At 42.1% G+C, this 20,033-nt stretch overlaps 1 protein-coding gene across 2 annotated transcripts; it reads right to left on the bottom strand.

The window, feature by feature from the left end:
- Positions 1-3,214: 3,214 nt before the first annotated feature.
- On the bottom strand, positions 3,215-20,006 carry LOC120028669 (nitric oxide synthase, inducible-like). Of its 2 annotated transcripts, XM_038973880.1 has the most exons (26): positions 19,985-20,006; positions 19,655-19,711; positions 19,462-19,560; positions 19,134-19,273; positions 18,530-18,692; positions 18,268-18,359; positions 16,107-16,248; positions 15,814-15,953; positions 14,840-15,014; positions 14,515-14,616; positions 11,499-11,693; positions 11,283-11,365; positions 9,402-9,546; positions 8,978-9,082; positions 8,820-8,869; positions 6,557-6,731; positions 6,177-6,309; positions 5,968-6,046; positions 5,671-5,861; positions 5,373-5,542; positions 4,917-5,127; positions 4,642-4,729; positions 4,374-4,495; positions 4,138-4,286; positions 3,777-3,971; positions 3,215-3,634 (listed from the first exon to the last, which is right to left on the bottom strand). In XM_038973880.1, the coding sequence occupies exons 2-26, from the start codon at positions 19,709-19,711 to the stop codon at positions 3,584-3,586; spliced, it is 3,252 nt and encodes a 1,083-aa protein (XP_038829808.1). In that variant the 5' UTR covers positions 19,985-20,006; the 3' UTR covers positions 3,215-3,583. The 2 variants fall into 2 exon arrangements, with proteins under 2 accessions (XP_038829808.1, XP_038829807.1); XM_038973879.1 differs by lacking the exon at positions 19,985-20,006 and having other exon boundaries at positions 19,655-19,762.
- Positions 20,007-20,033: the final 27 nt, after the last annotated feature.

Consider the following 20,033-nt stretch of genomic DNA (forward strand, 5'->3'; position numbering starts at 1 on the left):
TTCTGTGGCGATGGGGCGGCCAGCAGAAAATAGTGTAGGGGTTGGTAATGTTCTCTAGTTGCGCCGTGATTGGCTCAGTGTTCTGTCACTCATGGGGACGCTAGTCACAGCAAAATCTACTGTACAAGGAGAGCTCGAAAATTCAAGCCCCATGGGTGCTGCCATAGAGCTACATTAGAAGTGCCCATCCAAGAAGGGTCAAGGTCATTGGCAAGAGAATAAATTCAAATCATGTTATATCTACCGTAGCTTTGATTGGACTGATCATGTCAACATCATACTTTCAAAATCTTAGCTAGCAAGAAAGCTGTCTTCATCATGAATCAAGTCGACAATCTACTGGCAAATCCTTTTCAATCCTTGTCATATGAAGAGAAATTATGAAGATAGATGACAGATAAAACGTATCGGTGCTCATCGGCCATTGGACATAAACATTACACAACAAGTTGGAAATCTCAAATTCAACAATGAGTGATTTTGAAGGTATCAGTGGCTAACTGCAACCAGTAGCCTGCTATTCAGTGGAGTGAGTGTGTGGTCCGAGTCTATGTTTAAGGGTCTCTTTTCCAAGCTTAAATGGATAAACATTCAACATTGCCCATGCTTTCAATCCAGCATGACTTTTGCCACGTTCAAAACAACTGGAAACTTAGAACTGGGAAATCTCAGACTTCAGTGAGATCAAGACAACTGGGAACTATGAAAAAAAACGAGCTACGACCGGGCAAATACGTTTTGAACGGTCATCCAACTCGGAATTCCAAGTCAGGAACTCGGACCTCTTTCTAGAGCTCTGACCTGAAGATCACTGACTTCATGATTCAACCTTGTTTTTTTCAGAGTTCCCAGTTGTCTTGAAAGCACCATAAATCCAGAGAACGCTAGACTTTGATGACAGAGTTTGATGATAAAATTTGTCTATGAAGGACTGCCGCACCACATTCCTGTTCAAGTGAACACAGCACAAGGTGAGTACGATGAGTACGATGTAATGTATGATGTAATATGACAGGGAGATATGTATACTGTAGCTAAGAAAGTAATACGAAGTGTATGTTGTGAAGTAAGCTGTTAGTAGCTCATGTGTCTCACCCTAATAATTTGGTAATTTTTCCCCTCATAATTCAGCCTACTGTTCTGACTTGGTGTACAGGGAGTTTTACTGTAAGAACGGCCCATGTTCTGTATTCTGGCACTGTACATTTCAAAAGTGCTGAACAAATAGTTATATTGACTACGTACGTCCTAGCTCTCTCATTAGTGTCTTAATCTAAATTACAGATGGCCTCTTATCCGCTCATCGTCCCCTTATTCCATAGTTTGTACATCTCTATTGTCAGTTGAAACTATATTTGTTTAAGCAAATCAGCCATATCAGCTTTGTTTTTTTAAAGGTAATAAATGAGGCTGAATGAACTGTTTCGCTGCCAGACAAGGCTCTGCTGATAGTAGCAGTGGTAAGATGTTGGGACTGCTGTTGGGACTGCTGTTGGGACAGCTTTATGTAGACCCTGACAGTTTGTGGGCACCGTTTGACACCCTTAGAGTACAATTAATGTATTGTTTAGTGTTGTGTTGTGCAGTGGATTTGCTGAGATGCATTTTATTTTAAATGGAGTTTGCCCCACCAAGATTTACAGTGCATTCGGAAAATATTCAGACCCTTTGACTTTTTCCACATTTTGTTACGTTACAGCCTTATTCTAAAATGTATTAAATGTTTTTTTCCCCCCATCAATCTTCCCACACTACCCCACAATGACAAAGCAAAAACATTTTTTTTTAAACATTTTGCTAGTTTATATTTGATTTTTTTTTTTTTTAAATATAACATTTACATAAGTATTCCAACCCTTTACTCAGTACTTAATTGAAGCACCTTTGGCAGCGAATACAGCCTCAAGTCTTCTTGCGTATGATGCTACAAGTTTGGCACACCTGTATTTGGGGAGTTTCTCCCATTCTTCTCTGCAGATTCTCTCAAGCTCTGTCTGGTTGGATGGGGAGCTTTGCGGCATAGCTATTTTCAGGTCTCACCAGAGACGTTTGATCGGGTTCAGGCCCTTGCTGGGCCACTCAAGGACATTCAGAGACTTGTCCCGAAGCCAACTCTTGCGTTGTCTTGGCTGTGTGCTTAGGGTTGTTGTCCTGTTGCAAGGTGAACCTTCGCCCCAGCCTGAGGTCCTGAACACTCTGGAGCAGGTTTTCATCATGGATCTCTCTGTACTTTGCTTCGTTCTTTGCCTCGATCCTGACTAGTCTCTCAGTCCATGCCGCTGAAAAACATCCTCGCAACATGATGCTGCCTCCACAATGTTTCACCGTAGTGATGGTGCCAGATTTCCTCCAGACATGATGCTTGGCATTCATGAAAAATAGTTCAATCTTGGTTTCATCAGACCAGAGAATCTTGATTCTCATGGTCTGAGAGTCTTTAGGGGACTTTTGTCAAACTCCAAGTGGGCTGTCATGTGCTTTTTACTGAGGAGTGGCTTTCGTCTGGCCACAGAGTAACTATAGAGCTCTGGTAGAGTGACCATCGGAATCTTGGTCACCACCCTGGCCAAGGCCCTTCTCTCCTGATTGATCAGTTTAGCCAGGCGGCCAGCTCTAGGAAGAGTATTGGTGGTTCCAAACTTCTTCCATTTAAGAATGATGGAGACCACTGTTCTTGGGGACTTTCAATGCTGCAGAAATGCTTTGGGACCCTTCCCCAGATCTGTGCCTCGACACAATCCTGTCTCGGAGCACTACGGACACTTCCTTCGACCCCATGGCCTGGTTTTTGCTCTGACGTGCACTGTCAACTGTGGGACCTTATATAGACAGGTGTGTGTTTTTCCAAATCATGTCCAATCAATTGAAACATCTCAAGGACGATCAATGGAAACAGGATGCACCTGAGCTCTATCTCAAGTCTCATAGAAAAGGGTCTGAATAATTAAGTAAATAAGGTATTTCTGTTTTTTATTTTGTATAAATTTGCAAACATTTCTAAAAGCCTGTTTTTGCTTTGTCATTATGGGGTATTGTGTGTGCTGTAGATTGCTGAGGATTTTTTATTATTTAATACATTTTAGAATAAGGCTGTAATGTAACAAAATGTGGAAAAGTGAAGGGGTACATGCTAAAATCGCCTCTGACTACAATGATTATGTAATATGATTTTTATTTAAATTAATGTTCACAACATGTAAAACACATTCTGCTTACAAGCATATTAAACATTTTCATAATTCAGATTCAACAATCCCACATTCTGTTATATTGTACAAACGCTACATAGACTTAAAACCTATGCATCTATACTCAATCTTTAATATCATCATGTGAATGTAAATGTTATAATCATCTCTTTGAAATATACTTAAAGTGACATTTTTCAGGCAGAGGGCCAAAGGATGGCTAGGTGGTATGCTTGGGACCACCAACAGCTACACACATGTTCCAAAGTGACAATCCTAATCTATCACCAAAAACAAAAACAGGGCATCACAGGAATAGCGAAAAATGCATGTTATGTCTAGATCTTTCTCCGTCCATTGAGTTTATTCCCACAAGCCAGCAGAGCCCGACCACCTCACTTCTGAAACTGGGCTCCAAAAATGTCCTCATGGTACCTCTTCTGGATCTGCAAATAAAGAAACAAACATACAAACCATAAAAGCATTGTAAAACACTGTCCACTTACTACAGTATTGTAACTAGATTAAGAGGCATCATGGCATTCATATTCGTTTTCATATTAATGATTGAGAGGAAAGTGAACCAACCTTTAGCTGGGCCAGGTATTCTCCTGCCTGGGTGAGGGTGATGCCAAGCTTGCTGCTCAGAATCTCCTGTACTGCTAGAGTAACTCCCTGGGCCATGTTCACACCCCCACACACATAGAAGTGACCCTCCTTCTGGTGCAACACACTCAGCACCTCCTCTGCCATCCTCTCCCTCAGTACATCCTGGACATAGACCTGCTCACACACAGAGGCCAAAAGTTAGGAATAGGAGGCACAGTACAGGGAAATAGGACAAATTTTAAGCTTCAATCTTCCATTGAATCTCAAGCCAATCTGATTCAATCAAGCTTTTCAAACGCTCACTCAGTATATGATTTGTTTCAAAATGATGCAACAGTACCTTTGGGAGACCTGGCTGGCGGGAATATGCGGAGGTAACACTCTTCAGGACCCCTCGCCTTCTCATCTCCAGTGTCTCCTCTTGGTATAAATGGTCAGTCTCCGAACTCTGGCAGCCAAACACCAGGCTCATAGGACTTCCAGAGAACTCTGTCAAGACAAAACCATAGCCCTTATGGTCAGAGAGCTTGTATCAACAGACACACAGACAGGCACACAGACAGGCACACACACTACCTGGGTGTTTCATGTCGTGTAGCCGTTGTTGCCAGAAGCTTCGGAAGGGCGCGATGCCACTGCCAGCCCCCACCAGAATGACTGGAGTGCTGGGCTCTGCTGGGAGGTGGAACCCACCTGAACTGTAAACAATAACACATAATCAGTTAGCTTCACTTTAAATAATAATCTCAATTAATTTTACTGGGGATAGGCTACAACCTTGCATTTTGTGCAATTGAAGAGTGTACCAGCCTACTGACATACTGTATGTTACAATGTTCTATACCTGTAGATAAAACATGGTACCAGGTCTCCTTTCTTAATGGTATCCAGCCAGGTGCTGCAGACCCCGTGGTGAAGAGGACCCTGTCCATCTAGTGTAAGACCATTACAGAAAAATACAGTACAGTTACTTTCCCAGCCAAGAGATAGCAGTTCAAATTCCTTTCAAAGCATTTGATAACTGCTGTATTGTCATTTCTAAGTTGATTTGCCCTGTCCTGTACCTTGGATGAGAGTGTTTACTGAATGTAAAAAAAAATCTAATCTAATGTTCTGTACCTTGTGTGTGATAGTTGAGCACTGTCAGAGTGAGATGTAGCTCATTGGGGTGGAGCTGAGGGGAGGAGCTGATGGAGTAGAGGCGGGGCTTGAGCAGAGGCAGCTGGCTGAGGAGGAAGGCTGCAGAGGGTTCTAAAGACGGGAACTCCTCCAGGACTTCCAGGAAGTTGGGAACACGGAACATCTTCCAGGTCGTGTACTCCTGAGAGTCCTGATGGCAAATGAAGACAGAAGCTAAATAACTTGCAAAATATCTGTTGATATTATTTTTTGGAAAGAGCATAGGCTTACAGAGTTCTATGTATGAAATAGTGCTACAGGAACCAATGATTTTTACATTTTCTTCAATTCTATACAATTCCAATAGGTGGTACGTCAAAACCTCTTCTTTCATGATATATTTCTTTTTTTCAAAGACAATAATAAACACTAGTCCTGGAGACAAACAGAAGTTACCTTTGCCAAGGTCAGTAGACGCTGGCGGTGCCCGTCCTGTTTCGCCAACTGAGAGAGCTTGTGGAGGAGGTTCTGACAGGGGGGCGTGGTCACATCCAGGAAGTAGGTGAGTGCCTGAGACAAAGGGCATGCTGGGATGCGTCCGACAGTCTGCCAGTTTTTCTCATCATCTTTTGGGAAATAGAAATGCAGAGTAATCTTAATAGCGGCATTTTTTCGAAGACGTGTCTTCCTCACAAAAATCAGATTTTACCGTGGTTACCTCAATCAGCACCCTTATTAATGAATAGTGTTGTACCTCGGCAGGTGTCAGAACGGTATTCCAGTCGTAGGCACTGGTTGGTTGGGGGCATATGGGGAAGGAACTTTAGGATGCCAGCCACCAGTTGAGGGAGATTCCCTGGGAAAACACCAACATGGTCTCCTGGAGAAAAGTTCATGACCTCTGCACTTCTCTCCCTCTCCAACTCCACCAAAATGGTGGACCGGCTAGAAACAAGAATGACAATGCTGAATTAAACTCTGTCAAAATTGAGTCCTGTCAAAAACATTGAAAGAATTGTAATAATAACTTGCTAGATGACAAGAACTGAACCTTGAATGGGGGCTCTGTAGATTATGTTTGCTCTTCAGTTTCATAGGGAAGACCGTTTTAGAGTGAATGGCTGAAAGTGCTGTGAAAGAGAGGACAATGAAAATCATCACATACAACTGGCTGACTGAAAAACAAGACTAGTTTATAATGCTTTATAGTGCTACACCAGTCCCTTGTCAAATGTCCATCCACTGGTCCATGTGTAGTACCTGTGATGCGGTCCTGGGGGCAGCTCTCCAGTGCTATGCGGTATCTCAGTGGGTCCCAGGCCTCGCAGAATCGCTCTGCCCCAGGGAGCTGCAGACTCAGCTGTCCCTGGATGTTGAACTCCTTATAGGCATCCTGGAAGCAGAGAAAGGGTCCTTAGGCTCAATGATTCAAAACACTACGTAGATCAATATGATATGCAAATGCTTGTGAGAGTAAAGATCATAACAGGTCTTTTTTGTAATGATACTTGAGCATATACTGTAGTAGACATACCAGGAGTATGTTAATATGTATGCTATAAAATATACTGCAAACAGGTTCGTCGACACGTAGCTAAGATCCACTTTTAAGAGAGTGACATCCTCCCTTGTCCGCCTACCTTGAGAGCGGTGAGAGCCCAGGCAGAGAAGGCCTCCTCCTGTCCGTTCAGTTCATCCCCCTCTCCAGTGGGCGTCACCCGCTCTGCCCCCAGCTCCTCCAGCTTGGCATCCACGGCATGGGCGAATGCACAGAACTGTGGGTACATCTTCGAGCCCAGCCCAAACACACAGTACCTGGGGGAGGAGAGAGGAGATAAGACCAGTTTCAAAACTAAAGAGGTGTCTCAGAAACTGTAGTCAAGCTGCAACTTCATCAAATGAGTACATCTTAAAGACATGTACGTGCCTTCGGAAAGTATTCAGACCCCTTGACTTTTTCTAAATTTTGTTAGGTTACAGCCTTATTCTAAAATGATTAAATTGTTATTTTTTTTCCTTTATCTATCTACACACAATACTCCATAATGACAAAGCAAAAATGTTTTTGTTTTTTTACAAATCTGAACACAATACACCATAATGACAAAGCAAAAACAGTTTATTTTTTGTGCTAATTTATTAAAAAAATGAAAACAGAATTATCACATTTACATAAGTATTCAGACCCTTTACTCAGTACTTTGTTGAAGCACCTTTGGTAGCAATTACAACCTTGAGTCTTCTTGGGTATGACACTACAAGCTCGGCACTGTCAGGCTGTGTATGAAGGTGAAGTCAGGTGCAGGAGAGCAGAGTATGATTAAATAAAGCGCACTTTATTTTAGTTCCAAACCGGGAGCACAACAAAAACAAACGCGCTCTAAAAACGGAACAATAAAGTAAAGCGCTCAACAACCACAACATAACATTAAAATAATTACACACAAAACATGATGGGAAATAGAGGGTTAAATACAAGTAGATTGATTGGGGAAATGAAAACCAGGTGTGTATGAAAATAAGACAAGACAAATGGAAATATGAAAAATGGAGCGGCGATGGCTAGAAAGCCGGTGACGTCGATCGCCGAACGCCGCCCGAACAAGGAGAGGAGCCGACTTCGGCGGAAGTCGTGACAGGCACACCTGTATTTGGGGACTTTCTCCCATTCTTCTCTGTAGATCCTCCCAAGCTCTGTCAGGTTGGATGGGGAGCGTTGCTGCATAGCTGTTTTCAGGTCTCTCCAGAGATGTTCAATCGGGTTCTAGCTCTGGCTGGGCCACTCAAGGACATTCAGAGACTTGTCCCAAAGCCAGTCCTGCGTTGTCTTGGCTGTGTGCTTAGGGTCGTTGTACTATTGGAAGGTGAATCTGTTCCCCAGTCTGAGGTCTTGAGCGCTCTGGAGCAGGTTTTCATCAAGGATCTCTCTGTTCTTTGCTCTGTTCATCTTTCCCTCTGTGCTGACTAGTCTCCCAGTCCCTGCCGCTGAAAAACACCCCTACAGCATGATGCTGCCACCACCATGCTTCACCGTAGGAATGGTGCCAAGTTTCCTTCAGACGTGACTCTTGGCATTCAGGCCAAAGAGTTGAATATTGGTTTCATCAGAATAGATCATCTTGTTTCTCATGGTCTGAGAGTCTTTAGCTGCCTTTTGGCTGCAGAGATGGTTGTCCTTCTGGAAGGTTCTCCCATCTCCACAGAGGAATTCTAGAGCTCTGTCAGAGTGACCATCTGGTTCTTGGTCACCACCCTGACCAAGGCCCTTCTCCCCTGATTGCTCAGTTCAGCCGGGCGGTCAGCTCTAGGAAGAGTATTGGTGGTTCCAAACTTCTTCCATTTAAGAATGATGGAGGCCACTGTGTTCTTGGGGACCTTCAATACTGACGAAATGTTTTGGTACCCTTCCCCAGAACTGTGCCTCGGCACAATCCTGTCTCGGAGCTCTACGTACAATTCCTCCGACCTCATGGCTTGGTTTTTGCTTTGACATGCACTGTCAACTGTGGGACCTTATATAGACAAGTGTGTGCCTTTCCAAATCATGTCCAAACAATTGATTTTACCACAGGTGGACACCAAGGATGATCAATGGAAACAGGATGCACCTGAACTCAATTTCAAGTCTCATAACAAAGGGTCTGAATACTTATGTAAATAAGTTATTTCTGCATTTCTTTTTTTGTTGTTGCAAAAAAGTCTTAAAACCTATTTTTGCTTAGTCATTATTGGGTATTGTACGGAGATTGCTGAGGATTAAAAGAAATACAAATAATTTAGAATAAGGCTAGAACGTAACAAAATGTGGAAAAAGTCAAGGGGGTCTGATTCCGAAGGCACTCGACATGTACAGCCCAATACGGAGAGGACAATGCAGAGAGAAATGCTTGAGATACTACTTACCTTAACTTGTTCCTGAGATACTGCAAGGAGAAAAGCTGCTTCTTGAAACTCTAGAGAAAGAAATATTAACGTGTTGAATATTGAGACATTACATTTTATAAATGTGGGGGAAAATACTTTTGTTAATATCTTCAAAATACAGAAACACAAAAACACACCTCTCCATTTCCAGGGGAGTCTCCATTCCCAAAGGTGCTAGTTACCACAACCAGAAGGCTCTCCTGTTCCATGTCACTGAAGTTATAGTCCTCCATACAGAGCAACTTTAAAGATATACAGAGCAGCTTTAGTTAACTTTGTAAACATTCTGGGCAATTTTGAGGACATTAGTGACTTAAGACATCAACAGATTGTACATTATTGTACATTATACAAGCACATCTACTAGATAACTCCCCGTTATGTGTTCTGTAAATGAACTCTTACTGAGCTCAATATAGTCCTCACATACATATAGATTCCAATTAAACTAGAGTTTTACATGTATTCACAGTGGTTAACACACACAAATGCCCTGAAGCACATTAGCCTGAGGCAGTAGGCCCTCTATCAGCCTTTATAGAGATGAGATAGATCTCCTACCCTGGAGTTGAAGGCACAGTTTAGCATGGAGTTCACTCTCTGGGCCAATGTCTGTGATTTCCCTGTTTCAGTAGCGTACAGGACAGTGCAGCGCACCCTGTTAGCCAGCACTCTGCTCATGAGGGTTGAAGAAAAGAACGCCGCCCTATAGGAAGGAACCAGTCATGAATGATAATACTTTGTAATGCATTATGAGCATGGCTTAGCTCAAAGTCAACCATTATATGGTTTTCAGTGGCTGGCTAAAGTTTTTACCCCCCTTGGCATTTTTCCTTTTTTGTTGCCTTACAACCTGGAATTAAAATAGATTTTTGGGGGGGTTGTATCATTTGATTTACACAACATGCCCACCTCTTTGAAGATGCAAAATATTTTTTATTGTGAAACAAACAAGAAATAAGTCAATACTTAGTAGAGCCACCTTTTGCAGCAATTACAGCTGCAAGTCTCTTGGGGTATGTCTCTATAAGCTTGGCACATCTAGCCACTGGGATTTTTGCCATTCTTCAAGGAAAAACTGCTCCAGCTCCTCCAAGTTGGATGGGTTCCGCTGGTGTACAGCAATCTTTACGTCATACCACAGCTTTTCAATTGGATTGAGGTCTGGGCTTTGACTGGGCCATTCCAAGACATTTAAATGTTTCCCCTTAAACCACTCGAGTGTTGCTTTAGCAGTGTGCTTAGGGTCATTGTCCTGCTGGAAGGTGAACCTCCATCCCAGTCTCAAATCTCTGGAAGACTGAAACAGGTTTCCCTCGAGAATTTCCCTGTATTTAGCGCCATCCATCATTCCTTCAATTCTGACCAATTTCCCAGTCCCTGCCGATGAAAAACATCCCCACAGCATGATGCTGCCACCACCATGGGTTTGTGCCAGACATAGCGTGTTCCTTGATGGCCAAAAAGCTCAATTTTAGTCTCATCTGACCAGAGTACCTTCTTCCATATGTTTGGGGAGTCTCCCACATGCCTTTAGGCGAACACCAAACGTGTTTGCTTATTTTTTCTTTAAGCAATGGCTTTTTTCTGGCCACTCTTCCGTAAAGCCCAGCTCTGTGGAGTGTACGGCTTAAAGTGGTCCTATGGACAGATACTCCAATCTCCGCTGTGGAGCTTTGCAGCTCCTTCAGGGTTATCTTTGGTCTCTTTGTTGCCTCTCTGATTAATGCCCTCCTTGCCTGGTTTGTGAGTTTTGGTGGGCTGCCCTCTCTTGGCAGGTTTGTTGTGGTGCCATATTCTTTCAATTTTTTAATAATGGATTTAATGGTGCTCCATGTGATGTTCAAAGTTTCTGCTATTTTTTAAATAACCCAACTCTGTACTTCTCCACAATATTGTCCCTGACCTGTTTGGAGAGCGCTTTGGTCTTCATGGTGTCGCTTGCTCGGTGGTGCCGCTTGCTTAGTTGTGTTGCAGACTCTGGGGCCTTTTAGAACAGGTGTTTATATACTGAGATCATCTGACAGATCATGTGACACTTAGATTACACAAAGGTGGACTTTATTTAACTAATTATGTGACTTCTGAAGGTAATTGGTTGCACCAGATGTTATTTAGGAGCTTCATAGCAAAGGGGGGGGAATACATATGCATGCACCACTTTTCATTTATTTTTTGAATTTTTGAAAAAGTTATTTTTTCATTTAGCCAATTTGGACTATTTTGTGTATGTCCATTACATGAAATCCAAATAAAAATCCATTGAAATTACAGGGTGCAATGCAACAAAATAGGAAAAATGCCAAGGGGGATGAATACTTTTGCAAGGCACTGTATAGCTATGTCAATGATATGATTAGGACTGCATTATAATTTATAACTCATCATGAATGTGTTTATAAATCATTAAAGATATGGTTGTCATAGTCCATGGAGGATTACCTGGCCACCGCTTTGAAGCTGATCTGTTGCTTCTTCAGGCACATCTCTCCATTTGTCCAGACATGGGTCATCCAGGGGTCAGGCTTCAAACAACAACAACAACAAGTCAGACGATCATATAGCAACTGCCCTGTAATTCTGTAAGGTGGACCTTAACCAGATGAATTATATAGCCTATATACTATGCACAATACAGGATGGTGTCTCAGAATCTACCTGGTAGTAGAAGAAGGGAGAGAGGATGTAGTTGACCATCTCCTGGTGGAAGACGGGGGTGAGGGAGCCAGACATGGGAGGAACCAGCCAGGCCCAGTCTGCAGGGCAGCCGCCGCGCAGCCGGAACTCTGTCTCCAAGTGCTTCATGAAGGACTCGGCTGCAGAGTGGTGGTCTGTGATGGTTACCTTGTTCTTCTGCAGCGTACAGTAATGAGACAAAAGGAGTGCATTTATCTCAAGGAAAACTCCAGATGACGGCTGAACCATTGTCATTGTAGTGTAGCATCCTCTGGCAAAATATTATGGGATGGAAGCATCTTACTTTAATGCAGGGAAACTTAAATCCGTTTTACGTAATTTCTCCCAGCATGTTACATGTGCAACCAGAGGGAAAAAAACTCTAGACCACCTTTAATCCACACACAGAGACGTGTACAAAGCTCTCCCTCACCCTCCATTGGCAAATCTGACCAGAACTCTATCTGCCCGATTCCTGCTTACAAGCAAAAACTAAAGCAGGAGGTACCAGTGACTCGCTCAATACGGAAGTGGTCAGATGACGCAGATGCTAAGTTACAGGACTGTTTCGCTAGCACAGACTGGAATATGTTCCAGGATTCTTCCAATGGCATTGAGGAGTACACCACATCAGTCACTGGCTTCATCAATAAGTGCATTGATGACGTCGTCCCCACAGTGACCATACGTACATAACCCAACCAGAAGCCATGGATTACAGGCAACATCCGCACTGAGTTAAAGGGTAGAGCTGCCGCTTTTGAACCCAGACGCTTAGAAGAAATCCCACTATGCCCTCCAACAAACCATCAAACAGGCAAAGTGTCAATACAGGAATAAGATTGAATCCTACTACACCGGCTCCGATGCTCGTCGGATGTGGCAGGGCTTGCAAACTATTACGGACTACAACGGAAAGCACAGCCCAGTGCCCGCTGCCCAGTGACACAAGCCTACCAGATGAGCTGAATGACTTCGATTCACGATTCGAGGCAAGCAACACTGAAGCATTCATGAGAGCAACAGCTGTTCCGGACGTCTTTGTGATCACGCTCTCTGTTGCCGATGTAAGACCTCTAAAACGGTCAACATTCACAAGGCCGCAGGGCCAGACGGATTACCAGGACGTGTACTCTGAGCATGCGTTAAACCAGCTGGTAAGTGTCTTCACTGACATTTTCAACCTGTTCCTGACCGAGTCTGTAATACCAACATGTTTCAAACAGACCACCATAGTCCCTGTGCCCAAGAACACCAAGGTAACCAGCCTAAATGACTACTGACCCGTATCACTCACGTCTGTAGTCATGAAGTGCTTTGGTCATGGCTCACATCAACACCATTATCCCAGAAACCCTAGACCCACTCCAATTTGCATACTGCCCCAACAGATCCACAGATGACGCAATCTCTATTGCACTTCACACTGCCCTTTCCCACCTGGACAAAAGGAAGACCTACGTGAGAATGCTATTCATTGACTACAGCTCAGTGTTCAACACAATAGTGCCCTCAAAGCTCATCACTAAGCTAAGGACCCTGGGACTAAACACTTCCCTTTGCAACTGGATCCTGGACTTCCCGATGGGCTGCACCCAGGTGGTAAGGGTAGGTAACAACACATCTGCCACGCTGATCCTCAACACGGGGGCCCCTCAGGGGTGCGTGCTCAGTCCCTTCCTGTACTCCCTGTTCACCCATGACTGCATGGCCAAGCACGACTCCAAAGCCATCATTAAGTTTGCTGACGACACAACAGTGGAAGGCCTGATCACTGAAAATGATGAGACAGGTCAGAGACCTGGCAGTGTGGTGCCAGGATAACAACCTCTCCCTCAACGTGATCAAGACAATGGAGATGATTGTGGACTATAGGAAAAGGAGGGCCAAGCACACCCCATTCTCATAGACGGGGCTGTAGTAGAGCAGGTTGAGAGCTTCAAGTTCCTTGGCGTCCACATCACCAACGAACTGTCATAGTCCAAACACACCAAGACAGTCATGAAGAGGGCACTACAATGCCTATTGCCCCTCAGGAGACTGAAATGATTTGGCATAGGTCCTCAGATCCTCAAAACGTTCTACAGCTGCACCATCGATAGCATCCTGAATGGTTGCATCACTGCCTGGTATGGCAACTGCTCGGTCTCCGACCGCAAGGCACTACAGAGGGTAGTGCGTATAGCCCAGTACATCACTGAGGCCAAGCTTCCTGCCATCCAGGACCTCTATACCAGGCGGTGTCAGAGGAAGGTCCTAAACATTTCCAAAGACTCCAGCCACTCTAGTCGTAAAATGTACGGCAAGCAGTACCGGAGCGCAAAGTCTAGGTCCAAACTGCTTCTTAACAGCTTCTACCCCAAGCCATAAGACTCCTGAACAGATAACCAAATGGCAACCCGGACTATTTGCATTGACCCCCCCCATTTTTACGCTGCTGCTACTCTCTGTTTAATTATCTATGCATAGTCACTTTACCTCTACCTACATGTACATATTACCTCAACTAACCTGTGCCCCCGCACTTTAACTCTGTACCGGTACCCCCTGTATATTGCCTCGCTACTGTTATTTTAGTGTTGCTCTTTAATAATTTGTTATTTTTCTATTTTTGTCTTTTTTTCATTTTTATTTGTATTTTTTTATTGTTTATTTAGGAAATACTTTCTTAACACGTATTTTTTTCTTAAAACTGCATTGTTGTTTAAGGGCTTGTAAGTAAGCGTTTCACTGTAAGGTCTACACCTGTTGTATTCGGCGCATGTGACAAATGAAAATGGATTTGATTTGATTAGAAAATTGTAGGTATTTAAAAAAAATGTAACAAAACAACAGCAACAAGAACATAACTTGGGATTTCTACTGGGAATAACATCATTCAAAAGGCACTCGTACATCTGAGCTATCTTTTTAGCAGGCAGGCGTATGGTAACAGTTGAATAAGATGAGAAAAAAGAATAACATGCCTTTGGATTGCCCCTGTATATGTGAAGGTTACCTGGAAACTGTATATGACTGCAACATTGATGGTCACCAAGGCCTGGTCCTTCCAAAGTGAGGACAGCTTGTGCGTCTCCAGGCCCATCCTGCGACCCACTTCCTGTACGGACAGGAAGCCAAAATATTCTCATCCATTGCATCATTGTCAAGTCAGCCAGAATTGTGTTGCAGAGGCGTGAAACAAGAAAACATTTTTAAACAGAAAATGAGATTTTTGGTTATTGCTGATGAGGTTACCTCCTCCATTTCAAAACATTTGCTAATCCTGCTGAGCACAACCCTGTGCTGTAGCCATGGTGATTACCTATGAAAGTGAGTCTTACCTCCAAGATGTTATAACGCTGATAGTCACAGAAATCCCTCACGCCAATCTCAGTGCCCATGTACCAGCCATTAAAGGGACAGGCTGGGAATTCAAGTCCACCAATCTCCATCAGCATGTTGGACACCGCAGGCAGAGCATACCACTTCAGTCCTAGGTCTTTGAACCACTTATGCCTAATGACGAAAGATCAACACAATATATTTGCTAATAATATATAAAAGAGGACGCCCAAAAACACCACCACTAGGATAGATGTGGTTAGTTTCTGTAGTGAATCATTCAGTCCTCAATGTGACATATTTTTCATACACAATGAGTTACATACACACAGTTGTGCTCACTACCAAAGGTGCTTGAAACACTTGACTCAATTCCGTATTGTGTCCAGTGAAACGAATGAAAGACCACTTTGGAGTGGTTAGACATTTAAATAAAAGAAAATGGTACAGGTCATTGGGCCCTCCTAGAGCTGGCTTTGGGAAACTATTTGGATAAAGGAATGTTGCCTTGCAGACAAGTTCTATAGAGCTCTTCACTCTCTCCCATTCAGCTCCGTTCCTCAAGAGCTCCAGACGGCTGATTTTAAAAAACTATTTTATAATTCAAGTTCTTGAGCAACTGTGGGCAATGGTTTGAAATTACCCAGGCAGCAACACAACACATTGACTTAATTAGATAACTACTACTTAAAAACATCACCATGGCTATGGAGGGCTGATGGTCTGAATCCTATGTATCTCTGATGAATGCAATCAGTGGAAAATCTAGTATGGACTCAAATGGATTTGCATACACGTGTGTCATAACATAACTGTTATGTAGTGGTATCGTAACCAAGCAACATCTCTTTGCCAATGAAAGTCATTGTATGTAGTGGAATAGCTATGATAACTCTCTGCAGGCTTGACCTTGTATTTGTTCTCAAAAGTGTGTTTAAATAACCATCCAATAGAAACCAAACAAGTCACTCACTGGGGGTGTTCCATGGAAACCTCCAAGATCAGGTGTGGAGGGATTTCATAAAGGTCTGGGTCCTCCCCGTTGACCTGTAGGACTAGTGGCAACACATCGAAGAGGCCGTATTGAGGTTTCCATCCAAGCTGGATACAGATCTTTAAGAACACAGGACAAAAGTAACTAACTTTTAAAAATGTATCTTCTCAAATGAACACATACAGTATCTGAGCTCTATCTTAGATGTTTGAATGGATGTTATTGAAATAGCTGGGGTAGAGCATGGTGGCTATAGCTACTAGATATAGTACCTTAGTGAATTCTACACTGGATGGGTCTCCCTGGATACTGCCATCAGGCATCTGGTAACCTGCATACTTCAACAACTGGCTGTTCCACACCCGGAAATCATGCCCGTCTTCCTTTCTCGGAGGAAAGACGGTAATCGCAGACCTGAAATAAATAAGACACAAGAAGAAGATCTGTAATAACATATATGGACAAACTAAAAATCTCATGGAAGGACCTTGAAAAAATGTCCCTTAACAAAGTGAATGACCTATAGCAGGGTTCCCCAATATGCAGCCCATGGGCAATTTTACTTGTTTTCTGAGGAAGAAATATATAAATAGCCTAATCATTTTTGTTGTTGACATAAAAGACTAATACAGTCACTAGGAAATCAGCTCAAATCAGCTTAATGCATAAATAGAGAGGCATATGTGATCGTATCCCAATGTAATCAAGGTTTCAAATGATTCTGTTTTTCTCAAATACTATATCTGTTTGGGATTCTTACAGTCAATATGCAGCGTACAAATTATTTATAACTATGTTCTGGCCTCCCGACCATCCGCTCAAGGCAAAATCAGCCTACGGCTGAATGTAATTGGGGACCCCTGACCTACAGTATTGCCCTCACGGAGTAAAGGGTTGAAGGTTCAAGTCAAGGGCAAGAAATAACATGTGATACAGGTGTATTAGCAGAATGTATTTTACAATTGTACATTTACATTTTTGTATTTTAGCAGACACTCTTATCCAGAGCAACTTACAGTTAGTGGAACAAACCTGTAGTTTACATTTTACACATTTCTAACTTCACACAAAGTCAGTGGTGTAAAGTACTTAAGTAAAAATAATACTTAAATACTTAAGACGTTTTTGGGGGTATCTGAGCTTGACTATTTATATTTTTGGCAACTTTTACTTTTATTTCACTACATTCCTAAAGAAAATAATGTACTTTTTACTCCATACATTTTCCCTGACACCCAAAAGTACTTGTTACATTTTGACAGGAAAATGGTCCAATTCACACACTTATCAAGAGAACATCCCTGGTCATCCCTACTGCCTCTGATCTGGCAGACTCACTAAACACAAATGCTTCGTTCATAAATTATGTCTGAGTGTCGTCAATAAAAAATAAAAAATAAAATTGTGCCATCTGGTTTTCTTAATATAAGGAAGTTGAAATGATTTATAATTTTACTTTGATACTTAAGTAACGTTACATTTTAGTAATGTCACGAATCCCGCCGAGGAATGGTGCCTCTTCCTGTTCGGGCGGCGCTCGGCGGTCGTCGTCACCGGCCTACTAGCTGCCATCGATTCTTTTCTTTTTGTTTCTGTTAGTTTGGGCTGATTGGGTGCACCTGTTTTGAGTTTAGTTTGGTGGGTAGGCTATTTAAGGGCAGGTAGCCCGCTGGCTTTTGTGCGGGCTTGTATTCTGTTATTTGGTGTTGGATTGTGATGTGGATTTTTATTATTTTCTCGGGACAGTTTAGTCCGGTGTTTTTGGACTCGTCTTTTCATGCGCCCGTGTGTTTAGGGCATGATCGTTTTCCCTGTCGATTGGAAAATAAATCCACTTTCTTGAAACTCTGCTCTTTGCGCTTGACTCCTCCACCCAGTACTCCTAGCAGCTCTGACAAGTAATTCCATTTACTTTTGATACTTAAGTATATTTGAAACCAAATACTTTTACACTTTTACTCAAGTAGTATTTTACTTGGTGACTTTCACTTTTACTTGAGTCATTTTATGTCAAGTTATCTGAACTTTTACTCAAGTATGACAATTGAGTACTTTTTCCACCACTGCACTGAGTTGAGAGGTTTTTTTTAAAGAGATTATCTTTACTCTGTGTTTTCTGCCTTCTGCCTATTATCTCATACTTCCAATCATGTCATGTTTCATGAAGAATGCTGCATTAGTTAGGCTACCTCAGAAAGTAGGGCTGTCGGTCACCTAGGACTAGATTAAATCCGTGCGTCTAAAATGCACGCTATAGCCCGATTTAATTTGAAAGGCAATGTTGCTGTGTTCGCTGAGACTTCATTCACGTTAACGCTGCATATGATAGCTCAATCAAAAATGACCTTTCAATTACAATCGCGTTATAATGCGGATGTCCCACGCAGCGGATTTAATTTAGCCCATTTTCTTCCTTGTGCTGTGTTTGTTTACCTTAGGTTTCCTCCATTTGTGGCAAACTGTAAGTGTTCGCACAGAAACTGGAACATATCCTGAGTAGTCTTGCACTTTCTGGCATCAAACAGCTGCAGAACAATCCAAGAAACATGTATAATTAATTAGGTTAATTTACACATAGAACACACACGCCCATGTGCATGCATGAAAAACACAAACAAGAATAGATACTGAGATTGATACCCAATAGATAATGAGAAACATAAATGTATCTCTTCTGCCTTGTATGTTTTCTTACTTGTAAATTGGACCACTGAATCCTGCCGATGCATCTTGGGGCGTTCCTCCATGCTTGCCGAGCACCAAACGCCAATTCCTCAAAAGTCAATTGATAGGTTCCTGTGGAATCTATCTCCATAGTAATTTCCTCCAATCTGGCGAGGTAGTGTTCAATTTTGGGGCTATGCATTTGGGATTAAATTAGGATGTGTAAATCATGGAAAACAAACAAATAGTACAATAAAGAGGGGATAAAACATTTTTCCATTACAAACCTTTTGTAAGGCCCACATAGATGCTTCATAAATGATCTATAAGCAAATTCGTACAGTAGGCTATAAAGGCTAACTGGAGTAACTGTTTTCCCATACAGTCATAATTTATGAAGCATCTACGAAGGCCTTGTATAGTAAAGGGTTTATAAAGGCTCTTAAATGAACGACAGAAAATATAGGCTACAAACAATAAATGCCTATAAGGCATTAAAGAATATTGTAATATTAACCAACAGTGTGTATTTTACAGATTATGCACTTAGTGGTGTCAGGCAATGCGTTGCACACATTTGGAATAATAATAATAACCGTCATCGTCTTTAGAGAAGAATTACACTTATTACTTACATTTTGAAGGACTTGTAGTATTGGTTGATTAGGTCGATAGCCTGAGGTAGGATATCAAGAGTAGCATCTTTGGGACCTCGCATTAGAGCCTTCGGAGTCATGACAGAACCTTCACAAACTTTTGATGTGCATGGTTGGTTCTGCATATGAAATAAAATAACAACGTTTCAATTCAAAGCCATTGCTTTATTTTATAGTGTTCAATCTGTTATGAAATAGAAAACACTACAATTCAGGCGCAGCTTCATAATTCGAGCAAAAGAGCAAAACAAATAAATTGCGGTACAATACCACGCCACACACAAAGCATCATAAACTGTAAACGCACCTTGACTGCCTGGTGGTGCAGCATGTCTTTGAGACTTGAGCCATCCTTCACGTTACGCACAGGTATAGAAAACGGACACCTGTTGGCTCTCGTTTCCCACTATGTGATGAACATACAGGAGAAACGGGTTAAACTTATGTCGCTTGCTTTTAGCACATTTTCTAAATTTATTTCGTCTAATCTCAATTCTTACCTTATTTGGTTTAGTCTGGTGAGACGTTTTGGTTTCATCATCCAGAAGCAGCTTCATCTTCATAATTGTAAAATAAATGCAGTTCATTATCATATTTGGAAATGCCATTTATCTAAATGATTCAAAATGTAAGTGTTTATAGGTTATTTTACTTTGAGTTAAATCATTTTAAGTTCATTGAGTAACAAACAAATATGAATATTTTGTTTAATTAAAGTGAAAAACCAAATGTTAAAGTTAAAATGTGTTCAATAGCTTTCAGTGTTGTGGCATAAACTCTTAAAAACATTCGAATTTCAATTATATAATAATCCCGGTATTTATTCTTACCTTGAACTCAAGGTGAGATGAGCATCAATTCCTCTCTGAAACTTTTCCT

Source organism: Salvelinus namaycush, chromosome 34, assembly GCF_016432855.1.
Source record: "Salvelinus namaycush isolate Seneca chromosome 34, SaNama_1.0, whole genome shotgun sequence".
In the NCBI taxonomy this organism is placed as follows: domain Eukaryota; kingdom Metazoa; phylum Chordata; class Actinopteri; order Salmoniformes; family Salmonidae; genus Salvelinus; species Salvelinus namaycush.